Source organism: Aulonocara sp. 'chitande type north' Nkhata Bay, linkage group LG3 (assembly GCF_057382095.1).
Source record: "Aulonocara sp. 'chitande type north' Nkhata Bay isolate Kocher_YH1m ecotype deep benthic linkage group LG3, A_spYH_male_GT1.1, whole genome shotgun sequence".
NCBI lineage: Eukaryota > Metazoa > Chordata > Actinopteri > Cichliformes > Cichlidae > Aulonocara > Aulonocara sp. 'chitande type north' Nkhata Bay.
Window position 1 is genome coordinate 68,663,285 of NC_141346.1, and position 26,198 is coordinate 68,689,482.

Consider the following 26,198-nt stretch of genomic DNA (forward strand, 5'->3'; position numbering starts at 1 on the left):
ATGTTTTAAGCTGAAAGACCGGAAGCCGCAGCGTGAAGCCCGCCCGGCTACCTTGACAGTGGCATGTCAAAGCCAGTCGCTGATACGAGACCCAGCCTACACGTCGTAACTGTGAAAGTGGATGTGAGAGGAAGTCAGATCTATTAGCCTGACCTACCAGCCCTGTGGCTGTGGTTGCTATTTAAAGTGGCTAACGAGCTAGCTAACCTACACCCGCTAACTTCACGATTCTGAGGCAGTTTAAAAGACGAACGGCGGCGCTAGTACTACTCTGTTTACGGAGCTGAACACGCCAATTTCTCTTCCACAGACACGTCCTGCCACGATGGGTGAGTAGACTGCTAGCTAGCCGACTCCCTCTGTGCCGGGTTTGCTAACCAGCTCGGCTCTCGCCATTCAGTCGGGGCATCCTCAGATGCTTGTTATGAAAGCGGCCGCAACATGCGACGTGTGTCTGACGGCGGGCGTTGTGTGTCGGCGTTGCAGCCACTGCGTGTGCTGCTCTGCTTCCACCGTGTCCCGTTTAACGCTGTTTTTAATGAAAAGCTGAGTGTAGCTGGATCGTGTGCTCGGCTGGGTGGGTGGGGTAGCGTTACCCACTGTCCGCGCCTCCCTTTGTAACAACGCTTTAGCCGGACGAGTATTACGTTTGATCACCGCTTCCCCGCAGCGTAGCTGGGACTGGAAAGCGGTCGAAGCAGCGCTCGGTTGGATGAATGTGCATCCTCTGAAATGGCAGTGCGCTGCTGCTGATGGAGCTCATGGCACTCTTCCATGTCCACAGCTGTTATGCAATGCATCCAGCAGCCCACTTTGTGCTGCTGGATGCATTGCACTGCTCTGTGTGACGTTGTTGTTTCTGCATCTTGTTTGTGCACAGACTGAGCACAGAGCTCATGTACCACTGCATCTTTGTAGGTGTGTGTGTGAGCTGGCCTTAAAGCATGCTGTACATTCACTGTGTGTTACTGCTTACCTGTCAGGCTTCAAATGCAGCACTGCTGTGAAGAAGAGGCGTCAGTGATTGACAGCTCAAGCAAGCAAAATACTCCACCAACTGTATATTTGGCATCATGTCCATCATGTCTGTTCATGCCATTTGTGTGGGTTGTGCAGTGCATTAGCAGCTGACAGCCAGATCACTGCATCAGCACCTGTGATACTTTTTAAGGAACTGTTTGTGTGCACAACACTTAAAGCTGCCCATAGTCACTACTACACTAACTAATGACGAACATCCTATAATCTGTTTTAGATATGAATCCAAACAACAAGTGGTTTGTTGCTGCGTGGGACTCAGTTTGCGTGATCAGCAGATTGATGACTTGTAGTGCTCGTGATAGTCGGGGCTGGGTCAGGTGACCCTGAGTCCTCTGTTAGCTAGCTGTAGGCTGTGGGGGCTTCTCCACGCTGTGCTGAGTTTCCTCTTTTCTCACCTTTTTTCTTTACTCTGGTTCATTAAATGCTGACAGGTGTAATAATCAGTTATTACTCATCTCTGGTTCTCTTCCACAGCGTGTCTTTTGTCCTGTTCCTGTTCTTTCACCCGTAACTGGGCACAACAATAAGCCACTCCTGCTGGAGGTTTCTTCCTGTTAAAAGGGAGTTTTTCCTTCCCACTGTCGCCAACTACTTGCTCATAGTTGAACTGAATAAAATAAAGAGAAGAAGAATGAGCGAAATCAGATCATTAAACATTTTGGACAGGAGGCTGATGAGGTCAGTACGTGACCAGATCCTCAGGGATGTTTCATGTTGACAGTTTTCCTTCCCGTATCAACGCCTCCATCCCACTCTAAGCTCTTACTCTGCCTTTGTCCTCCTGACATATTGCTCTCTCTGCCCACCAGTACTGCATTATAGACCTGATACTGATGTTAATATTTAGTCGTTCAAGCTATCTGAATAGCATATGTCAGAATGGGACACTTTGAAAATGATATTAGCTCAGGCAGAGGCAGACGAGGGAGCAAAAAGAAGAGTTATTAGAATTAAACCCTAGATGACAAACACTGGCAGTTGAATTAGTTTTGTATTTCTGCTTTTATTGGCGCACTTGACAGGTGAGGAGCAAAAATGGAATAATATGGTAGAAATCTGACTTACAAACTGTAAGTAGATGGTGGACGTCTACAGGTAGACGTCCACTGGAAACATGTGTTGGGGAGTCTGGTCAGCCATTCAACGATGGTTCTAACTGAGCTCCAACATGACCAACACCTAACCACACAGCCTCGTGCTGTTCACCCACTTTCATTATACCTCATATGTAAAATGAACACGGAGACAACATGTACACTTAAATCAGTCTGGAAAAGACATGAGCAACATTACAGTTACTCTGTTTACTCTTGGTTTCATTCACTCATGAATGGGGCCCCGTATACGACAATTTTATTTCTTATATGATTGTTATTCATTTTAACTGTCATGAACAGTAAGAGTGATAATAACAATAACTGTACTGCATTAAAACAGGTGGGATATGCAGTCAGTAAGTGATGACGTATGAGTAAACTACACTACGTTTAAAAAGGCTGTTGTGTTTTAACATGTTTTAATACTTTGCATTAGAGCAGGGCGATATGACCAAAAACATTTATCACGATATACATTAGAAAATTTGCGATAACGATATAACTGACACGAGACAAAATACTTTACAACTCCACAACTTTATTAGTGCAAAAAACAAACAAACATCAATGTATTTGCACTTAAACAAGCAGCTGTTTTTATGTGTATTAAAGTTATATAAAAATGTAACAGTGCAAATTCCTCGCTGACAGTTTAACCAAAAGGCATTTCCAGTGGAAACTGGCCGACATATCCTCAGCACAACCATGTATAATATCCACAAAACTTAAAAAGAGGTTATACACACACAATACGGTAACATTATGTTGAAGCACAGCACGTATCACTCCGCGAGGCTCCGCCTACGATAGCCGTAACGCTCCAACAATCCATCAAGCGGTGCAGCTTCGTAGCTTAGCAAAGTCGTACTGAAACATGTGACAGAGCGTCAGGCCAAATGGCAGATGTGAGGCTGCTTCTTCAGAGTAGACGTGACTTTGTTTTAGTTCTTTATCAGCACGTTTTGAACTCTCGCCACTTTGTGGTTGCATCATGTGACATAATCATCAGCACACCACACAGATGATGTTGATGTTATTGGAAATATAGTTGAGCTGTGTGGTTACAACTCCCAGTCTCTTCTCCCACTGAGCATTACACTTGCATAATTTAACAGTGGTATTAGATTAGTACTCGATGATGGCAGCACTGGAAAGTATTAGTAATCTGTTGTATTTATGGGTTGTTTGTACCACACTTAAGCCAACTGGTGTACTGTCCAGAGCACCGGTGAGGTGCAGTTACTGTAGATCCAGAGACAGAGAAGCTGCAGACATAATATGAAACCAGTGTAAAATTAAAAAAGCAATATCATGTGTGTGGTGTGGAGACGTGCAGTCTGCAGGTACAGTACTTTATTAGCTTCGAAGGCTGAATGTTAAACTTCATTCAAAGCTTTTTCCCACAGTTCCACAGTCTACGTCTGCCTGTCAGACCTTTGGTGATGAAATGTTTCTGCTTCCAGACAACCTGAGTGACGCCCTAGAGAAGCTGAAGATCGCGTCAACAGACAGCGCGACTGACAGTGTGGAGAGCTGTTTGGACTGCCTGCTGAAAGCCCTCGCCAACAACAGTGAGTACAGGCGTGTAACCTCCGCGTGCATCTGTCAGCACGCCTCCCTTGGACCACGTTTCTGAACTACAACTCAGAAACGTGAATAAATATCAGTCTTCATGTTTGGACTTGAGCTCGTAAATCCGTGTGTTTACAAATGAACCGTACTTAACCCGTCCTCGGTTTTTAGTCTTCTGCATGTCCTCGCAGAATGATCACTTTTCAGATGTGCTCTGAATAAATGAATTGATTGGTTGAGTTACAGTACACACAGTTTCATAGATGGACCACTATAACAACAAGCACTGATCAGCGTGACTTATTGCACAGTGCCATGTTTGGTGGGGGTGATGGGTTGATTTATAGGAGTTGGACCGCTTAGTTCCACTGAAAATAACTCATTTCAGCACACTGAGACATTTTGGACAACTTCAAGGTCCCAGCTTTGTGGGAACAGTTGGGGGCCGGCCTCTTCCTGTTCCCACACGACTGCTCACCGCTGCACAAAGCAGGGTCCGTAAAACACACGGAGGAGTGCATTTGGTGTGGAGCAACAGTCCTGAGCTCCACCCAGGAGGACCTTTGGGATGAACTGGAGTGAAGAGTGTGAGACAAATACAGCCCTAACCCGGTGCCGTCCTGATGGACCTGTTATAGCTGCGTATTAAACCTGTGGATTAAGAAAGGCTCATACGTGAAGGCAGACAAGCAAATACTTTGTTATACTTACCTGTATGTGTGCCTTTGAAAGTTGTTCAGGGATTCGATCATTAGGACAGAATCATAATGTGAGCCTTTCATTAAAGTACTGCTGTAGATGCTTGGAGCAGCTGTGCACGCCGAGCAAGTGAGACCAAGTGATGCTCGCACTCGGGTTATGCTGACATGGAAGCACAGCGCGATTATGTCATTGCTCCGATTATGTTCTTAGAAAATGCAAAATCCAACGTGTGCGTGTTTCTGACAGGAGTATGTTTCAGGGGTGAATAAAGTGCGTTTAGGAGACGATGCTTACAGCTGCTCACAGAAGTGCTTCTGTCTTATTAATGAGCCACAACAAATGTTCAAAGAGAAAAGCAGCAGGTCTTTCAGAATGAACGCTCATTGATTTACGTTTCCCAGTTTAGCTTTAAGTTCTAAAGTTATTGTGTTATCTACATGTGGCCTAATAATGATCCTTGTTGCTGTTTTAGAGGAGCTGCTTCACAGCTGCAGATTTCTGTCAGGATCTGCAGATTATACAGAACAAATAAAATGTTCACGTTGTCTTCCCAGCAGTTTCACTGGATGGAAGCGTTCGCGATGTCTTCTCCGGCGCTGATAATTGCCGTCTGTCTTGTGTCAGTGACGTAAAAAATGGATTTAATGTGACAGGACCATCACACAGCAGTCGCTTTCTGAAACATCAGCTGTGTATCGGATTCAGCACCACATACGAAAGTGACCCAGATCGGATTTGAAGATATGGGATTTGTGCCGTTCACACTGTCACCATGATGGATAGATGGTCGCAGAGGGTCAGAAAAGTCGGATTTGATGCGCTTTCGCCTGCAGTGTGAACGCAGCCTTAGACTCGGTCTGCTCTCAGAGGGGTTCATTGTTAATCGCGTCAGTCGTGATGACGGCACTAAAAATATAAAGATGCCCATTTGAGATGAACGGTGCTGTGAGGAAAAGATGACTAACAGTGATGAGAGACGGACCATCACAACACTTCTAGATGCAGGTCTGTGCTGCAGACAGAGTGGAGGTGTCAGTGAGTCCAGTTTCCTGCACCATCAAATGCTCTGAGAAACAACCTGTGACAGCAGAGGTCTGCAAAATAAATAAGACGTATCCAGTTCCTTTCTTTCCCAGTGGACCTGCCCTCTTCTGTACTGGGCTCACTGGTCTGCCAGTGCAGAGAATCTGTCCAAAGCTTTATTTCAAAAACTTTCATCAGGCTTTGTCATTATTCTGAAATGCAGCCCAGAACAACCGTGGAGTTGGTGGAGCTGTAAAGACTCAAACATGTTCTCTAAAAGAATTTAGCAAACGAAACGTGTCCCTGATCTTTGTTTCTGCTCAGCTGCTGCAAACATCACCGTACGACACAACACAGGAACATTTCCTAGTCATCGTTTTTGCACTTCCTGCACAATAACTCACAACAATCCCTCTTTTGATGCTGCACAGCAGTTTTGTGTTAAGATGGTAAATAATTGTTCACTGGACACAAAGATTTCTTCCCTCACACATTAGTTCCACATGCACGAGTCAATGCAGGATGTTTGAAGCAAAATGACCATCCTGACAGTATCTGGTTGTATAATTCAGCAGTGTTCCAATAAACACTTAATTCTGTAAGAAACAACAGTAAAGCTGCGCCTGATTTAATGTCAGTGCAGGCAGAGGAGAAGTGCCGCAGTAGATATGGAGCTACGTTAACCACTGTTACTTCCACATGAATGCTTTACATGAATAAAGGTTTTCAGATGCGTTCACATGATTCGACTAAATAGTGTGTTTCCTTCCTCAGGCACTGAAGCCAGCATGAAGATCCATGAGATGGGCGTCCTGCCCCTGTTCCCCACCCTGTTACACCCACAGTCCTCCTGCACACCCAAAGTCGCCAACATTATAGCCGAGGTGGCAAAAAATGGTGAGGTTTGCTTTCTAGGTTTATTCCCCCACTAACACGATTCTTTCCTACATCTCAAAAGAGGGAGCGAGCTGCTTCCTTCCTTCCTTCCTTCCTTCCTTCCTTCCTTCCTTCCTTCCTTCCTTCCTTCCTTCCTTCCTTCATCTACCTGTGTAGTATCCTGGTGGTTTTAGGGCTGCGCTGCACACACACCTGATGTCACGCCTGGACCCTGCTCCTCTGTTGTCGGGGTTCTTAACGCCGTATATCTGGTTGGTTAGCAGCTGCTCGACTGTGCGGGACCTGACGTCACGCAGGAACACGTAGGAGGAGGAGCCCAGTTGTTCTGAAGCAGCTGTGGTGGCGTCTTGGGGACCTCGCGTCGTATGCGGCACAGATGTTTCTTTACCAGGGTGGGAACTCCAGGCCTCGAGTGTCCTGCAGGTTTTACACATGTCAGCTGAGTTAAATCCTGAATGAGGCCCTGAACGTGAGCTCTTCACCTGATTCAGGCGTGTTCACCAGGGTGATCTCAAAGCTGCAGGACTCCGGCTCCTGAGGCCTGTCCCAGCCACTCTGCTGGCTCCCAGTTTGGATCTTCTGCTCTGCTCTGGGGCACCTTTGTGCAGTGATGATGATGATAGGAGGGAAGCTTCACGGGTGACCAAGTCCTCATGGAGGGGACTGTTCTGCGTCACAATCAGTCTTCAGCTGCCTGTTTGCGGTAGCTGCACATACATGTGAGCTCATCACACGTATGTGCTGACACTTTGTTTCATCCCGGACTGTGGATCTGACACTCACAGCCCCTAGTCTTGGCATCAGTGGCTTCTTCCTCCTGCTGTGGGCAGCCTGTCGTTCCTCCTGGGTGTCTGCATTCCTACCTGGCTTCTCTGCGGATCAGTTCTGACACTCGCGTGAGCGTTGTCGGCGCACAGGGGTCACAGGGGTCACAGGGGTCATGTTTATGTGGATTTCAGAGCCAAACTGTCCGTGCAGGTTATTGTGTGAGCACAGGATCCATGCATGGCTTCTGTTTCCTGAGTGTGGTTTAAAGACAGACAATGATCAGAACAGGAGAAGGTCAGGATGATGGCTGGCTTTCCAGCAGCTGATGATGAGTCCCCACCAGTTTGCCAAGCCTGGCAGTGACCTGCTGGCATTTATGCCACTGCTTCTGGAAACTTCTGCTGGGCTACAGACAGTCCAGCAGTTTCACCTGATTATATCAAGCTGCTGCTGCAGCGTCTTATCCACTCGACAGCCCAAATGATCCACACTGACTGATGAGGCCTCCTTCCCACAGACAGGATACGACGACTGTCAGTTGTTCATTCAGCAGTCAGTAATCTACTTCCTGTTTCATTTCTTTCTTCTTTTCATTTCATTTCCTGGTCTCTAACATAACATTAGTAAGTGCTGGTACGAAGCCATCCCTGACCACTGCCTAACAGAAAGTCTGATTGTGTCTGATGAAAGGACGATGTTTTCAGCCTCTTGGTTGGGCTCAGCTGGTTTAAGCATGTGAAGATGAAATAACGGCCTTTGTATGTAGCTGATGCTCTGAGCTTGGTAATCTGACACAGCTGGATGCTGACCTGTTTTCTGCTTCCAGAGTTCATGCGGAGTCCCTGTGTGGAAGCCGGCCTCATCCCTCCTTTAGTCCAGCTGCTCAACTCCACCGATCAGGAGGTGCTGCTGCAGACTGGCCGAGCTCTGGGCAACATCTGTTACGACAGCCGTAAGTAGGAGTCTCACACACTCAGTCTTCACAGCACGTGGTGCAGAAGGATTTGGAGTTTAGGTACGTCATTTATTTATGGATAATGTGATGTTCACATGTTCTGACGACACACTGATTGACTGTCCCGCCTCCTGAACCTTGAGTGTTGCAGCTGTACCGTGTCTAGTTAGAAACATTAGAGGGGAAGTGTGTGAGTGCTGTACTTGTGTAATTAAGACAGCTTATTCATCTTAATGATAGTGTTGAAACTGGTACATGTAGCCTGTGTCTGAGGGTCGGGCTCCTGATTGAGCTCTAGAAGCTTCAGGCCTCGATGACGCTCTGCTGCAGACACTGCAGCTGCAGTGCTGACGGCTGCAGTGCAGATGCAGTTGGTACATGTAAACAGTGACATGTAAGTCACAGCTGTCAGGTCCGTGCATATTCTGTTGTGTTGCTAACAAGCTGGGTGTGTGGAGGAGTGAATACCCCAACCTTCGTACCCAACAGGACGTCTGTCCAGCACAAACCACAGACGAAATGACCATTAAAGAAATCTCATCGTCCTTCCTGCAGCAGGGAGGATCTGTGCTGCGTCCTGCACTCCTGTGCACTCATGCTAGTTGTGCTTTGCTGTGTGCGCACGTGTGCGTGTGAGCCGACTTTAAAGGCCTCGCAGGTGCTGTGAGAGGCGCTGTGGGGCGGAGCCTCCATGTTGTGACAAACTGCTGCTTTCTTCTTAAGGTGCCTCGTAGTGTCGTTGCTGTGTGCAGCTGTGTGCAGCTGTGTGCAGCTGTGTGGCAGTTTAAAGCACAGACTGCTGTACACTGTCTGTATGGCTGTACGCAGCCTCAACGATCCTCGAGTGCCGCGTACTCAAAGACCGCTAAGGCCGGAAATGCGAGGGACGGTCTAGCCTCCGTTGCGCTGCCCAGGTTGCCTAGCAACCATGATACTAACAGCTGGAAACGTGTCATACAGCTGTGTTTGACAGAGATGAAGGAGACAATCTTTTGTTCATTTGTTTGTTTCTACCTGAGCTTTGATCATTCTCTGATTAAGCTCAGCTATTGGACGGCGTATATTTAAAGGCTTTAAAACCAAGTTAGTACAAACGTCACTAATGTCACATGACTTTGTGTGGCCAACAGTAATGTTTTGTTCTTCGTTATTAAACATTTGCACATAAATAAGTGACATCATATTCAGTACTTACTTAAAGTTTACTCTTCGGCCGCCCATCATCCGCCGTTTTTTTTTCGGCAAATTTATCCACACCCACCGCCGCGCTATGCATTCTGGGATATGTTGGGCCACGAAGTCTACACTGCCACAGCCTTAAAATTCAGGGAAATGAAGGACGCATTTTGAGCAGCCTTTGAATTGGGACAGCCTTCGTCGCGCCGCTGTGGCGTAATCGGCCTTAAAATGCGGCCTTTGAGGCTGCAGACCCTGGATTGGGATACAGCCGTTGTGTCAACAAGGTGGGTGACAGCATGAATCACCATGGAGGCAGAGTAGTCAGGGTGAAGTTTAGATGGGATTCCTGAACGTGGGAATCACCAGTAAATCTCTGGGAGTAAGCATTCCTGCCAGGACGGCACGTCGTTGGGAGCGTGTGCAGAGAGCTGTGACGCTCTGTTACCTCAGCGCCGCTTCATGCACACTTTACTTTGTGCTATATTATGTTGTCCAAAAATCCAGATTTTATGTGTCATACTGCAGTACGGTTGCTATAGCAACGCCACATGTGGTCACATTTCCGAGCACGCATAACGAGACACGGCCCGCCATCAGTGCCAGCCTCTGATGACCGTCTCACACCAGATTATATGCACTTGCTAAATGTAGGCTTACGGTGGCAGTTTAAGTCCTTAAAGGAGAAAGGCTTCAGGTGATGGAGGTGGTGGAGGTGGTGGAGGACTGTGGGTCGCACAGTGTTTTAATGTCGGGTCTGTAGTGTCAACGCAGTGGAGTACAGACGAACCTGAGGCGCCGGACTGACCCAAAGTTACTTCAATGCTCTGAGACTGCTGATGCTAAATATGCCACACGGTGTGTGTGTGTGTGTGTGTGTGTGTGTGTGTGTGTGTGTGTGTTTAATGTCACATGGTGTCAGAGCTCAATCAGCATGAAACCGTTTGTCAGTGTAATAAAAACAGATGTTTGTTCGGTCAGTGATGTATGAAGATAACTGTCTGATTGGATGGTCGTTGCTGTCCTACGATGATGGGTCAGCATCGTCATCCCTCGCTCGCTGCGTTCTTCAGCCATGTTGTTTTAAACTTCAGTGGACAGGAGGTGAAAGTTGTGCCTCAGGATGGTCAGAAGAACCAACACCTCCGACTGCAGATGGAAGAAGATCGTTGGTGATGTTACCTGACTCCTTCAAGTTGGAGCTTTCGGTCACCTCATTGATCAGAGTGAGGTGGTTTGTTGATCTATGTCCCATCTTTGTGTCGTTCCTCACAATGGAGAAGGGCGACTCTCAGCAAAGCCTCTGTGCAGCTGTGACACCATATCCAGCCCACAACTGTCGGTGTGTTCAGGTTAAATGTCTCCCTCCCTGCCGTCTGCACATCAAGAAAGGACCTGGGTCACAAAAACGCCTCGTCCATGGAAGCCTGTGCGCTCTTTATAAAGGCCAACAGTACGTGTTTTATGCCCAAACCCAGTTTAAACTGGTGTCACGCAGGACTAAATGTGGACCCTAGCACCTACAAAGGCTCTACCTCAGCAACATCCAACAATACAACACAGAAACCAGTTCTGCAACATGTGGAAACCACAGTTTGACTATTCGAGGCAAAAACACAGCAGGAGACCAGTCCAGGTAACTGGGGTGGCTTAGAGCCCAGCAGAGGCCTCGGATGTGTCACCTACACTCGCAATCTTGAGTTGTTTGTTTTTTCCAGTGAAATCACAGGATACGACTTTAAGAGAACACACATTTGGTTACACGTCTCTTTCTCTGAAATATAAATCCACTAATGTGTGGATCCTGACCTGGACCAGGCTTTGCCATCAACAAACATAATCCCAGCTGGATATTTGGCCTCTTGATTCCTGGTAGGGAACGCTTTATGACAGTCGGTGGATGCTGGTTTTATCTACGTGTGGAGGCGAGTGTCCGAGTGTCTACAGCGTCACACAGTGATGGGCTTCAGTCCAGTCAGTGGTGTTAAAGACCAGCAGCAGCGCAGACAGGTCTCTGGTGAGCGGCACATGGTTCCTGTATCGCACTGAAAGCTCGGGGATCGATGTCCTGTCTGAGGACGCTTTGGCTCGCTGGAGCTTTGATTACATCTGCAAAGCTGCTGATTCGCTGCGTCTTATTGCTGCCACACAAAGCGAGCTGGGTTACTTACATGAACGGTGGCTGATAAGCAGAACAAACAACATCTATGAAGCCTCGCTGAACCATGACAACGACCCGTCTGCTTCGGACTGGACCTGAAGCGTCGCCGTAGTCCTTTCCTTTGTCGTTCACCTTTGACCTTTGACAGCCGTGGTTTAAATGGCTCTATGAATGCTCTGATCACTTAACCTTGCTTTTCCATGTTCCAGGTTGTTTTTGACCATCTGTCTTTGCTGTGTGGCTGATTTGTGTCCCGGCCTCTTTGTTTTGCAGATGAGGGCAGGAGTGCAGTTGACCTGGCAGGAGGGGCTCAGATAGTAGCTGAACACATAAAGTCCCTCTCCCAAAATACTGAGCCGGCAAATGAGAAGCTCTTGACTGTCTTTTGTGGCATGCTGATGAACTATAGCAATGATAATGGTAATGACCATCTCCCCCAAAGAAGCACTCTAACTCATCCTAACTAATGAGCGGATGTTCTGTTTCAGTGCAGACACAGTAGAATCCGACAGATTCTTTTCTTGCCTGGTTTCTACTCTCCTGTGCTCTCTCCTGTTCTTTGTTTCAGCTTCACATCTAATGTGCCATTATTGCTGCGAGGCTAGCGCTCCTCCATGCCTCATGTTGCTCTGCCTGACTCCAGGGGGCGTGTCTGTCACTGTCATTCGGCTGTAATCCTTTGTTGACGTTTGTGTATCGGCTGGTCAGCAGCAGCTGCTTTGTTTGGTTACAGGTAGCTTCTATATGCACACAGACGCTGTAAACATGGACGTAGCTTTCTGAAAGGTGACGCTTTTCTCAGGCACGTCCGGTCACACTGACTCAAACATGTCTGTTTGCAGCCGTGCATCACGAAATCTGATTGTAAAACATTCTCCACACAAACTCGATGCTCAGTTTGATGCACAGCGCTGCCACACCTGCAGCAGTTTGTCAACAACACTGATAGCACAGCAGCGGTGATGACACGAGCACAGTTTAACACACTGGATTATTGTTAACATGAACAGCTACACTTCATGACGGCTGGCTTTCAGCTGCACCAAAACTTTGGTCACAAAGGTCAGGATGCTGACAGCTCGCAGCTCTTCCTCGGCCTCTAAAGTCTTACAGACACGAACAATCATTCACACGTAAACACGCACACGTGGAAATGTTGGCACATGAATGCGATCAAGGTGTTCATGTCTTTTTGATAGATGTCAAATGCAGCTACACTTTAAAACGGGACGATTTCTAACATGAACATTTCACTTTGAAAGACCAGTGTTGTTGTTTTTATTGTCGCTCATTAATAAAATGAGCGCCCCCTCTGGGTGGTGTAGGCGGCGTCCCGCTGGGTGGCGTGGTCACTCGAGTTTGTGAATGTGATTACATGACAGTGAGGTGACGTAGGTCTTTATAAATCAAACCAGAAGCGAGGTCAAAGGTCACGTTTTCTAAAAATCCTGTGACTGTGAATAAGGTTAACATCATGGGTGCTTCTACTGAAAATGTTTGACCTCAAGGTCAGAGGTCATGGTTTCTAAAGATCACATTTATTTGTAGGTGACCCTAGATGGAGGCTGACAGGTGGCACTGGTGGGGTTGACTTCACGTGTAGCTGCTGTTGAAGCAATGACACAGGGTTTGATCATAGCCTAGTGTAATGTGCAGAGATGGGTTTGAACAGGATCGGTGGCGTCTAGCTCACCTTCAGCGTGACAGTTTTGGCAGCTGGAATGTGGACCGGTGGTTTTGGTAGCGCTCGTTTTAATGGTTGGTTTCTGACAGCGATGAACCAGTGAGACTGACCAATAGTAACTGCATTAGAGGGGAAACAGCCTCGAATGGCTGCAAGCTGTCCCCATCAAAGGGAACCATGATGGCACACTGGTTTCCAGCGTCCACACAGCTTAAGATACTCACTGACTCACTGGGTGGTTCAGGCCTGTGGGATATATCAGCTCATTGGTTTGGGGCATTTCAGGGATGTCGTTGGGTGGCTGTGTTAAGTCTTCATCCACTGCTCTGTCACTGCAACTGTGCCTCATCTAGTTTCATTACTCTTCTTCCTCCTGCCATCGTGTCCATAAACTCACTGCTGTTTCCACTGTGCTGCAACCTCTGCAGCTCTGACAGCAGCTCACACTCATGCTTACTGCACTGTGTGTGCGTGTGTGTGTGTGTGTGTGTGTGTGCGCGTGTGCGTGCGTGCGTGTGTGTGCGTGTGTGTGAGTTTTAAGACATGTATGTGACCTACACTCATAATTTCAGAGTATCAGTTTAGTGGGGGAGTTGAACTGTATGGGTCATAGGTCACATTTAAAGGGGAAAGTTTTTAAAAAATATTTTTGTGGTATTTTAATAATAATAATAATAATAATAATAATAATATTATTATTATTATTATTATTAATAATAATAATAATAATAATAATAATAATAATAATAATGTATATTTTATTAATTAATGTGCTCAGTCCTCTGCACTTAATCCGTTCATTCAGTGAAACAGTGGGCAGCTCTTGCTCAGGGGTACATCAGGGTAGCCCTTCAGTGGATTTGAACCTATAGCCATGGAGTAGCAGAGCTGGGAGGTCCAGTGCTTCCAGTCTGTGCCTTTCACAGACGTGACTGGTTTGCTGGTGGGTCAGTGATGGTCTGGCTGATCCATGGAGCAACACACCGACCTTTGAAGGCATGTGACTAAACACATGGGCGGCCATTCACATTACTGAGGAGCATTTTGAAGAAGAAGGCTGTACTCTGGAAGGTCGGCAGCGTCATGAAGACGACAGTCTGCCACAAGATCCTCACCGAATCCCTGATTGGTCAACAAGACAACGGGCGTGAGCTTCAAAGCTGAGCAGAAACACGTCTACAGACAAAAGGACGTCCTGGAGCTGATGGACAAGTCAAAGTCTGGACTTGAGTCCTACTGAAGAGGTTTGGTTTGAGTGTCTGGACCAAACTGTTTGGACTCAGAATAAACACATGTAGTTTTCTCTTTGCTGTCTCATTGACTCAGGCTTTGGCCTCTTCTTGTTGAAGTATAAATTCAGTGACTTCACCACCTTCTTGTGAGTTCCTCCAACCACAGCCTGGTCTGATTACTGTTTCACTTAAATCAGTCTGACCAGTGAAGCGACTGAAGAGCCGATGAAGAAGTCTGAGAGCATTATTACCAACAGTCCAGCGTGGCAGTGGTGATGAGATGATGTGGTTCAGGACTGTGAGGGAACCATGAAGTCTGCTAACAAAGTCTGAAGGAGAATGTGTGGCCAACAGTTTGTGAAGCCCAATGATGTCCATCTCTGCATGGACAGACAGCAAGAAAACCAAATGACGAAGTCTGAACTCCAAGTCAGACACGTGGACGTGACCTTAGACAGGCCACGCCTGCTCACAAATCCTCGGTGTAGCTGCATTAAAAGTACGTTGGAAGAAGAAGTTTGTCCTTCCCACTGTGGCCACAGTGCTGCTCAGAGGGGGTCATGTGATTGTTGGTGTTTCTTTGTTATTAATGGCTCCACCTTACAATAGGTGCGGCGACCGTTGTTGTGATTTGGCGCTGTGTAAAAATAACATTGAGCTGAGTTATGTAACACTGACAACTCTGTGCCTCTCTGCTTTTACAGATTCCCTACAAGCCCAGCTGATCAGTATGGGTGTAATTCCCACTCTGGTGAGGCTGCTTGGCATCCACTCCCACAACACAGCCCTGACAGAAATGTGTCTAATTGCCTTTGGGAACTTGGCCGAGCTCGGTGAGTTCATGTACACGTGCATTTAGTCTGTGACAGGACTTTAAAAACAACAGTAACATGTGTGGCACCAGTCTGAGCCTTTTCTAAACTTCACATGCTGAGTCCATGAATAAGTAGCAGCAGCAGTGCTACAGACCATCATTTCCTCCTGTCACATGTGACGGCTGTTCCCACTTACGTTTTTGTGGTAAAGAGACTTTTACTTCATCAGTGTTTTTTCTCTTTAACAGCTTAAATAAGCTGCACAGTACGATTTTAAGCAAATAGACTAAATATGGAAATTAAAATGTGGTTTGTGTTTAATACAACACAAACTGACATTTCAGCCCCCACACACACACACACACACACACACACACACACACACACACAGTAGCAGTCTCCGCCTCCCTATGATATTGATGCATAGCTTCCAGATAGTCCCATGTGTACCAGTCCTTCCAGGCCTGGAGGATCGTGCACCATGTCCCACGTGGTGCGGTGGCTCGTCTGGCTTCATGTTCCAGTACAGAGTTTAACCTGTTAGACACGCTCTCATGAAACACAGTTAGCTCAGTTAGCTGCAGTGAGCACACTCGGTGCACTAGTGAGCTTTCTCCTGTTGTGTTTTCCAGAGTCCAGCAAAGAGCAGTTTGCATCCACCAACATTGCTGAGGAGCTGGTGCACCTCTTCCAGAAACAGATGGAGCACGAGAAGAAGGAAATGATTTTTGAAGTTCTGGCTCCGCTCGCAGAAAATGGTAACGGGTTATTTTCTTTAACAGCGTTGTTATTCTTCAGTCAGGAGGAGGCCGTGGAGGCTGCAGGGCTTCACATGGACATCATGCTCACCACCTCCTGTATAGTAAACGATGCTGTGACTCATCAGGCTAACTGCACAGTCATGGCAGCTCCTGTGGGTCTCAGCTGCCTGCTTTCACACACCAGTGTGTGAGCAGCACAGAGCTGACTGTTATCACCATTGCAGGCACACGAGTCCTCCCACACTGTCAGTCTCCAGGACAACGTCCTACTTAACTCCAGAGACGCTCTGCCTTTTATTTGTCATGCAGCTTTTCATTGGACAGACAGCTCTGTTCTGTAATAACCTGAACGTCAGCGTCCTGGTGGCGCACGCTTTGAGCCACGCTTTCAGTGTAGCATCGGTTTACTGGGAAAACGCTGGTTACTGCATGCAGGCTGTGCTGGGACAACACGAGCCTTTAGCTTGAAGGGTGGCTCAGTGCTCTGTGAGACAGAGGGATGGTTGCTTACGACGTACTGGCGAGTTCGTCTCGTCTGCACAGACCCGAGCCTGTTTCTGCCTCTGTGGCCTGCCTACAGCAAACAGCCTTTCTGTTTAGTTGTCTCTGGTTGCCACGGCAGCCGGCTCACTGGTTGCAGCATCACCTGTGTGGTGATTGGTGATTCTCATTACTTTTGATCTCATTTGGGGATAACTGTTTGTTGTTAGGGTGCATTGTGTCACGTTTGTCTTGTTTGTGTTACAGGTGAAACGAGTCTTTCAGAGGAACCTGGTGCAGCTCTGTCTCCTGTTCCTGGAGCTTTAAAATCATGCATGATTTAATTATCTGCATTGATCCGGCTGTGACTGTCATTAGCCTCAGTACCAACGATCTGATTAAACCAACACTGTGTCCTGAGTTCATGACCACAGACCTGCCACTTCTCATTGTTTTAGCCAGTTTGGCTCCTTCTGGGGTACAAACCCCGCTGGGTGGGCTGAGGGACCGTAGCAGTTTAGACTGATACAACAGGCCTGTCTTAAAACGTTGGACCTGTTTGAATCTCAGTGACCTCCAGAGCTCAGCTTTTCTAGCTTCTAGGAGGCTGAACAGTAGCGCTGGTGGCCACCAGTACTTTTCATGTAGGCTCCTGAAGAGCTCGGGCCAGTCAGGGACAGGCTGCAGCAGATAGTTTCAGGCTTTGGTGCTCTCTGAAGGTCTTCTCTGCCTCCCTGTGCCAGATGTCATAAAGCTGCAGCTGGTGGAGGCGGGCCTGGTGGAGTGTCTGCTGGAAGTCGTGGCTCAGACGGTGGATGGAGAGCGGGAGGAGGACATCGCCCAACTGAAGACCGCCTCTGACCTGATGGTTCTCCTGCTGCTCGGGGGTATGGCTCTCCTTAATACAGTTGTTCCACAGCAGCCTTCAGAAGCTACGATAGCATCCACGTCTGTATGTGATAATGTCTCATATTGTGGTCTCATTGTGTTTACGGTCCCTAAAGCTTAAAACAAGGACACGTGTCGGAGCAGCTGGAGCTGCATGTGCTCCTCTAGTAAAGTTCTTATAAAAACACAATGCTTTGCAAAATATGCAACCAGATTGTTCTTGGTAAAAGTAGAAACAGCAAACTGGAGGCAGAAACTCTCTGAGGCCAGCACGCCAGAGAAGAAGCAAGCAGCGAGTGCTGCAGACGGCTCACGTGGGTGAGAGGAAGAGCAAACGCTGGGAGGAAACCACTGATCCCAGTTCAAATGCTGGAAATGGAACTAGCTCCTGATCACGTGATTCATTTAGTTTAGTCCTGACATCTCTGCTGCTCCATGCGTGGTCCTGGCTCTCTGCAGTCTTGCCACACATTAGCAACCCAACAGTAACAGTGCTGACAGCTGCTCTGTTCCTGCCTCCTTTCTTCTTGTTTCCTGTCTTTGTGCAGACGAGTCCATGCAGAAGCTGTTTGAGGGAGGAAAGGGCAGCGTCTTCCAGAGGGTCCTGTCCTGGGTACCATCTCACAACCATCAGCTGCAGCTGGCCGGGGCGCTGGCCATCGCTAACTTTGCTCGCAATGGTAAGCTGTGAGTCGCTCTATGTTTGAGGAAGTCAAAATGTGAACTATGGAGTGACATGATGCCACACTGTGGAACGTTGTGCCCTCCAGCACCAGCGTTAGACGTTTCATCACTGAGGGGATGGGAATCTGGAAATGTCAGCCCTGTATCTTAGTCCCAGTGACTCTGGAACTCACACCAGTTTAATGACACTCACTGGTATCCCAGTTGAACGATGGAGTGAAGAAAGAAACGCGCTGACCTCCATGTTTTTCTCCCTCACTGAAAATAAACGTCAGTAATGAGGAATAAAGCAGCACAGAGTGTTATTAGCATTACCGAGGAGGCATCGTTGGCCAGACTCACCTGGTAGCTGATAATAAAACACTGAATCCTTAATGACCTGGTGATAGTCGGAGCAGCCTTCATGCACAGAGTGCAGCACACAGATCCAGCACCTGTGATGGCTGCAACGTTTCAGTCACATGTAACAGAAGCTGAAGCTTCATCGCTCCCACGTGTTCATCGACTAGGAGAGAGCGGCCGTTCTTTCTGGAGATGAACTCCTGGCGTTACTCTTACAGGAAGTGATGTCATAGCCACGTCCTGAAACTCACAGACAGCAGCACCTAAATATCAGTTAGCACACTGCTACACCAGTATCCCCAGTACAGACACACAAAGCAAACTTTAGAAACACCAGTTTCACCACCATTATTCCCAAAAGTAACACAAATCAGAACAACAGTAAACCAAGGCCATGGTTCTCATACGAAGACCTGCCAGAGGCCCCGCCCACTCTGTGTGTTTATTAACCCATCAATAGACATCACTGAGAGGAAGTCGAGCGTTCTGCCACTTTGTGAGGATGCTCACAGTCAGCACCCTGAACTAGATTTAACCTCTGTTACACGCTTTAGTTGCATCGACCCTCCATTATCACCAGTTAGAATCCAGACTAATGATTTATCCTCAGTACTCCAATAAGCACCAAATGCTCACCACTGTTTCACCTCGTTCACAGTATTCGATTCATATCCTTCAACACAGAGTTGGAGAAAAGCAGTTTCTTCAGTAGCAACAACTAAAATCTATGATCCAGTCTCCCAGTTGCTGGGAGGGTTACACCTGTGGGGATCCATTACACCAGTATCACAGGCTCCTGTCTGGGGCTGTTTTCATTTAGGCCACATTCATTGGGTTAGAGTCTGGGGGTCGTCTGCAGCTTTAAACAGTGCAGATAAGGATCATTTGTACCCACATAACCACACAATGTGTTTATGCACCCAACTATACTGTTCCTGCTGTTTGCAGATGGCAACTGCATCCACATGGTGGACACTGGCATCGTGCAGAAGCTTCTGGAGCTGCTGGATCGGCACGTTGAGGAAGGAAACGTCACTGTTCAGCACGCAGCCCTGAGCGCCCTGAGGAACCTGGCTATACCCGGTGGGTCAATATATCAGGTTACAGGTGACACCTGATTGATGACAACCAGATGTGGACACTGCAGCTACATAGTTGCTGTAATGATAAGCTTTGTGAAGTCTTCATGCATGAAAATGGGATTACAAGTCCGTGCACACTACACATGCACACTACACGTGCACACTACACGTGCACACTACACGTGCACACTACACATGCACACATGCACACTACACATGCACACTACACGTGCACACTACACATGCACACTATATCACCAAACGTATTGTCTGCCTGCACACGATCTTGGGTGATGTCTCATCCACAGAGTTTAATATGATGTTGGCCCTCCCTGTAACAGCTTCAACTCTTCTGGGAAGGGTTACGATTTCCAAGTGTTTATTCAAACTCTTAAACAGTCACACAGAGCGCAGGCAGACATGTACCGTCTGGGGACTGTGTGGCTAAGCTGCTGTCCTTCCCAGTTACCTCCACTAACAGTTGGCTGGAATATTCAGACGTTTCACAGTTTGACAGTTGTCCACTGAGCTCCAGAGATCGACCCATTCCTTAGAAAATGTTGACCCGCGTGCAGTCCTGAGAAAAACTACGTACACCCTTACTGTGGCAGCCAAGTGCTGCCAATCTATTTGACTTCACTTATAATCAGCAAGTAGGTTTGAAAAGCAGTTTGAAATTTCGAACGTAGGATTTCACAGGATACCTGGAGTTGATCTTTCCTCCACCTCCTCTCATCACGGCGGCAGACACGTCCTAAGGCGCGTAGAGTCGTTTAACCAGCGTTGGGAAAAGGTTGTAGGGCGCTTCATTTTAGGTGCAACAGCGTCAAGGATAGATAACAAGGTGTTTGCAAAGTCTTCAACCATATGAGAGGCAGAACAACCAAAAGTAGTGGATGCAGAATTCAGGAAAGACAGAGAGAAATCTGCCGCAGTTTCAGCATCAACTATTCGTAAAGTCCAGTTCAGTATCTAAGTCACCATGACTGGGGCGTGGTCGGAGATCCCAACGTTGTTTATATCCTTTATGCGAATGTCCAAGCCTCAGGAAAAGACCCAGTCAAGGGTGTGGCCCTTAGCCTGGGTAGGTTCATCTACCCACTGAACGAGGTTAAGAGTCAGTTAATGCAAGAAAGTCTTTAGCTTCAGTCTTTAGTCCTGAGGGGAGGCAGTCAGGACTGAGGATTTGCACAAGTCATTCCCCACAAGCACCTCTTTCCATGTTTTATCGCTAAGTTCATACCCTGATGGATGCATTGGAGAGCAGTTAGTATCTTCCCCAAGGATATTTGACCAAGTGGCCGGCATAGTGTGCAGGAACATCTGTGCCGAGTATAACCTGGAAGTCCCGAGGTCAAAATGGGAGATGCCCCCAAGACAGAGCTAAGATCCTGTGGGACTTCCAGATACAGACGGACAAATGGTGGTGGCTAACCAACCGGACATAGTGGTGGTAGACAAACAGAAGAAGACGGCCGTAGTGATCGATGTAGCGCTTCCGAATGACAGCAATATCAGGAAGAAGGAACACGAGAAGCTGTAGGGGTACCAAGGGCTCAGAGAAGAGCTGGAGAGGATGTGGAGGGTGACGGTGGTCCCAGTCGGAGGACTCGCCCACATGCTCGTCAAGAAGTCATTCATGAACAAGTTCATTTTATTTTCAACAAAACAATCAACAGATTCTGAGGGTGTAACATATAATCTACTAGTAAACAAACTGTAAAACAAACAGCGTGATACATGTTATTAGATTATTCTGTTATTATATGTTACCTTACCTTATATGCTACCTCATGCTAACATCTCAATAAATAAGTTACTGTAGAAAGAGTTTTATTCTTTGGATAAAATCTCTCATTAGCTCTGAGATAAAGACGCTGAGCTCTCGCTGTGGAGGATTGAACACTGCCTGCATCTTCACACTGACCACGGAGCTGCACACGGCAACATAAGGACTGACTGATGTCACCGCTCCGTCTGCAGCTCTTTACATCCTCAGCTCTGCTGCTCAGGCCAGGAACTAGTCTGATCCTGTGGCTCTGCTCTTTGTGTGTGTTATTGCACACTGTGGGCTCTCTGCTGCGTTCAGCTGTGGATTTATGGCACACTTCTCCCTGTGATCTGCTCCGTCATGATCCACTTGTGACTCATCCAGCCTGCAATAATCACTCAGCTCTTACCAAATACTGTCTGGCAGCCACGGGTTTAATAACAGCATATTGCTGATGTTCTCTTTGCTGGTAGTTAAAGAGCTGATGTTTCCTCGTGAGTCAGCTGATGGATCTTTATGCTGAAATGGGAGTTCTTCCCGAGCTGTTGTTCAGGGTTGGGAAGGCCAGCTGCTTCACAGTGAAGGAGGAGCGGTGTGCCTGATGCTGTCAGCGCGATATAACTTTGTTTTTTGTTGTGAACAGTGTTTGTTCTGTTATTTCCTCTGCAGTGGTGAACAAATCCAAGATGCTGTCAGCTGGAGTGGCAGATGTGGTGTTGAAGTTCTTGCAGTCGGAGATGCCTCCAGTGCAGTTCAAACTGCTGGGAACGCTACGCATGCTCATCGACACCCAAGGTAAACGCTGGCTTCTGTCTTTAATGTTCAGTTTTATTCATGTTGGAACCGTTGGTATCCAAAGGCATCATTATGGTGATTGCTGGAGTTCTGCTTGTGCGGGGCAATGAGGAGAGGTTCTTAACAGCCTTCATTTTGAGTCATTAAGACAAATATGAAAGCAGCTACTCACGTGTGCAGCATCAATGACGGCAGCCTTGCCCACTGTGTGTTGGCTCAGCTGAAGCAGCAGACCACCTGGGAACCAATGGGAAGCTGGTGGAAAGGCTGGTGGAGTGGTGCGAAGCCAAGGACCACGCAGGCGTGATGGGCGAGTCCAACAGGCTTCTGTCTGCCCTCATTCGACACAGCAAGTCCAAGGTCAGACCACACGCCATCACTCACCCTCCAACACTGCAGCTGTGCTTGCTAACTGCTCAAGTCTGCAGCCGGTCCACATTCAGGTTTCCAGAGTGGGAGGTAATCCAGGATCGCAGCCTGGCAGACGTTTGGAAGTCAAAGGCATCGATAACGACTGAGCTCTGAGAGCTAACTCCACCCACACGTGCTGATTATGTTGTGTAGTGAAGATCAGTTAGCTGGCACTGATCAGAGTTTCCCAGAAAGTTCATCCTGCATGTTTGAGCAGCTTCTTTTTAGCGTTATTGGAGCTGGAACATCACTGTTCAGAGACCAGGCTGGTAAACACTCAGCGCTCACCTTTGACCTTTACAGAGGAGAATATTCAGGATCATTTCACTAACACTGCTTTTTATTTGGACGCTGTCACCTCCACCCATATTTGTGAATTCGTTTTCTTAGCTAATATAGGCCAATCTCCACCCTTGCTTTCATACAACTGATCTTCTCATGGCCTCTGACAGTCGTCTCTGTGCTGCTAGACCTCAGTGCAGCGTCCGATGCTGTCCACCATAATGTCCACCATAATGTCCTATCAGAGCGATTAGCATTGAAGGTACTGACAGTCGAATATGCTACATACATTGAACTGAACAGTCAATGTTCAGGCCCAACGGTGATTTCTGATTATTACACCTGATTTCTGGACTCCTGTGGCTGGATTTGTTCTGCATGTGTGGATGAGAGGCCTTTTATGGAAGATGTGACTGTTTGATTTATTTTAAATGATAGAACCTGTCACATGTAACTATTATTACATGTAGTTCTCTTTAAAACAGCTCACAGTGCGCTGAACCTCTGCGTGTTTTTAATTCTGTGGTTTTGTTTTTCTCTCTTTAGGAGGTAGTGAGGACTGTCATCCAGGGAGGAGGAGTCAAACACTTAGTTACCATGGCAACCAGTGAGCACATGATCATGCAGAATGAAGCCCTGGTGGCTCTGGGTCTCATAGCAGCCCTGGATTTAGGTAAGCTCCAGGCAGGATCCATGATCCCTGTCGTCACCATCTGTGACACAGAACATGTTTTAGGTGTGAGCAGCTGTGGTTACACGCTACTGTTGAATTTCAGATAATGGACTTTGAAGGCGTTTCAGGAGCCGTGTTGCACACGAGCGTGTTTAGAAATGTGGCGCTGAAGCTTGTAACGTTTGTGCAGCACTGCAGCTGGATGAAAGTTTGCATTTCAGTTGCAGCTGAGAAGGACTTGGTGGGAGCCGGCCTGGTGTCTGTGCTTCACAAGCTGCTGTCAGATGAGAGGAGCGCACCGGAGATCAAGTACAACTCCATGATCCTCATCTGTGCAGTCATGGGCTCAGGTGAGACTGTAACCACTCACATGTTTGAGCTCTATGTGACGGCTGATTGGCTGCAGAGATCAAATGTGTTGTGCTGATGAAACTCTGGATGTCTTCGTGTAACGCAGCTTTAAAAATGTGAAATAACAGCAGGACAAGAAGGTAGCAGACGGACAAATAAAAGCTGAAACGGTTCAACCGGTCGGTGTTTCGGCGCCCTGGCGTCAGAGCGCTGAGGTCACTGCGTCTGCCTGAGTCTCACTGTCAGTGTGCAAGCGATGGACTGCCTCAGCAGCAGGAGTGTTGGAGGGTCTCTGCACAAACTGCTGTGTTTAAACACGTGATTAAACACTGTGCATGCTGGGACCTGTGCCTTTGATAACACGCCTGCCTCCTGTGTTTCTCTTCAGAGCCGCTTCATAAAGAGGTCCAGAGCTTGGCGTTTATCAACATCGTCTCCAAGCTGAGGGCTCACGAAAACAAGACGGTATCACACCAGGCGTCGCTCACAGAGCAGCGGCTAACGGCCCAGAGCTAAATGACTGAGTCTGACCCCGCCCACACCTGCCCACCCCAATGCCTGCCTGATACCCACCTCTCCAGTGACACCTCACCACTGCGCTCCCCCGTGCCCCATCGTCATGTGCCAAGGTACCATGTCATGTGAACTGCGAGCCAGATGTCCACTCATGTCTCTGCCACCTCCACTAGGGTTAGACTGATGTGTAATACTTTGTGCTTACCTACAAGCTCAGCTTTTATTTTGAAGACCTCACCATCATTCCAAACTAGTCAAAGTGAAAACCTGTTTTTAGACGCGCGACGGATACAGTCCTCTGGAAGCCATATTTGTAGTTTTATTCAGACGGTTAGCAGGAGGCTTCACACACCAGCTGATGTGTGAGCCACTAACGAACGCATTAGTCTAACCCTACCCCCTCTACACGTGCATGCGTCTCCGTAGCTCCACCAGAGCGCCACAGACTGCCTGATGCAATAGATCGAAGACGACACTCCTTTATGACCATAGCTGTGACGCCATCTGCCGGTAAGCCGTCCAAGAAAGTGTGCACAGAACATCCTTCCTGTTGTGAATCTTCTTTGGTTTTTCGAAGCAGACAGCCATGACGCGCCCAGCTGTGTCCCATGTAGATAGAGTACACGCTGACTAGGAGCTGTGCATGTTTTAGTCCCGTTCAAGGTGTGCCGCGTTTACCTGTCCGCTGCTTGCATGCTCCAGAGCATAGCCAGCCCTCTTCCTGCTGACACCTCGAGTCCTGGACTCGATTTTATTCCGTTTTTAAATTGTGCTGTTCAAACAGTTCAAACAAACAAAATACGAGCAGAGGAGCAAATTGGACGTGTGCCCTTCCTAACAAATGATGGCCTCGGCAGGAGCTCCTGGACTCTATCCAAGACATCATACTGTGAATAATGGTCTTTAATTGCAGACTCCGGAAGTTTCACAGGAATTTGTAGAGCGTACAGTAACAGCAGGAGAGGTCAAATCCCACAGGGTCAGTAGGAGCTGCATGTCGGATATATGACATCCTTCCTGTTAGTACGTGGTAGCTCTGCCTGAACACAAAAAGCATCAGTGAGCTGTTATTGTTTCAGACTGTCAGGAAACCTCAGATCAGGCCCCACAAACGCAGCCCCGAGTGTCCGTGGGGTCACTGCTGTGTACGCTCTGTGGCCGCACAGCTGGAACCGGGATTAACAGTTAATAGGACAGACACAAAGCAGCCCTCGCACGGCGCCCTCTGGAGGACAGACTTGGTTTACATGCAGCAGGTTGTCGTCCGTGCTCCTCACCCTGTCCCTGTCCGGGCCCACACCTGGTCCTTTTCTTTTTTAAAGGTATGAATGGTTATTTATCAGAGTCGTGCTCTTCTATGACACATGCCAGTAGAGATCCTTAGTCACTGCATCAACTACTATAAGCATATATGTTTGTTGTACATGTCATGAGTTGTATATTTTGGAGGATTGTAACTCAGATAATTGTAATGCAGATAATTAAAGACGATAGCTGGTGACGACTCACGTGTTCTTGTTTTGTCTAGAGTGAAGCTCGAGTCCTCGAGTGAAGTCAAAGAATCTTTAGATTTGAACTGAAGATATAATTTAAGCACACAGACGGGTCACATGATGAAGGGTCGTGTGGTGTGGACCAGAGTGCCACTGAGTTCATCTGACTTCAGGACGAGTCACTTTTTATTCCCCACAAACAGTCAGTGCAGCAGCTTTTACTGCAGCTCAGTGTTGACGGTTCAGTATTTTGCCCAAGGACACTTGCAGGAGGTGCTGGGGGACTGAACCGCCCGGTGCTCGCGTGGCCTGTCCCCGTGGCGCTCGCCTCCTCACACATACATGTGTAATAATACACATCATGGCGTTAATTCAGTTACACTTGAATGAAAGGCTGGAGAACAGGAGCCACTGATACAAAGTGAGAGTCACAGTCTTTGCTCGTCATCATGACACTTCTGCTGTGGGCACGTGGCACAGCTGTAGTTCCCTGTAGCCTAAACACTGTTACAGAGCTACAGAGGAACTACAGTCTTCTTTGCAGAA

The 26,198-nt window shown here is 47.6% G+C and overlaps 1 protein-coding gene across 2 annotated transcripts; it reads left to right on the top strand.

The window, feature by feature from the left end:
• On the top strand, positions 1-25,663 carry rap1gds1 (RAP1, GTP-GDP dissociation stimulator 1). Of its 2 annotated transcripts, XM_086285635.1 has the most exons (15): positions 1-329; positions 3,602-3,709; positions 6,210-6,332; positions 7,927-8,052; positions 11,666-11,812; positions 15,013-15,141; positions 15,756-15,881; positions 17,108-17,251; positions 17,801-17,932; positions 19,227-19,361; positions 21,801-21,926; positions 22,147-22,286; positions 23,166-23,292; positions 23,514-23,642; positions 24,032-25,663. In XM_086285635.1, the coding sequence occupies exons 1-15, from the start codon at positions 326-328 to the stop codon at positions 24,157-24,159; spliced, it is 1,824 nt and encodes a 607-aa protein (XP_086141761.1). In that variant the 5' UTR covers positions 1-325; the 3' UTR covers positions 24,160-25,663. The 2 variants fall into 2 exon arrangements, with proteins under 2 accessions (XP_086141761.1, XP_086141762.1); XM_086285636.1 differs by lacking the exon at positions 11,666-11,812 and having other exon boundaries at positions 12-329.
• The last annotated feature ends 535 nt before the right edge of the window (positions 25,664-26,198 follow it).

Bases quoted from the DNA above. Each gene is read 5' to 3' on its own strand.
- rap1gds1 (XM_086285635.1), top strand. The intron at 11,813-15,012 runs GTAATGACCATC...CTGCTTTTACAG, and splicing joins GAACTATAGCAATGATAATG to ATTCCCTACAAGCCCAGCTG. The intron at 23,643-24,031 runs GTGAGACTGTAA...GTTTCTCTTCAG, and splicing joins CTGTGCAGTCATGGGCTCAG to AGCCGCTTCATAAAGAGGTC.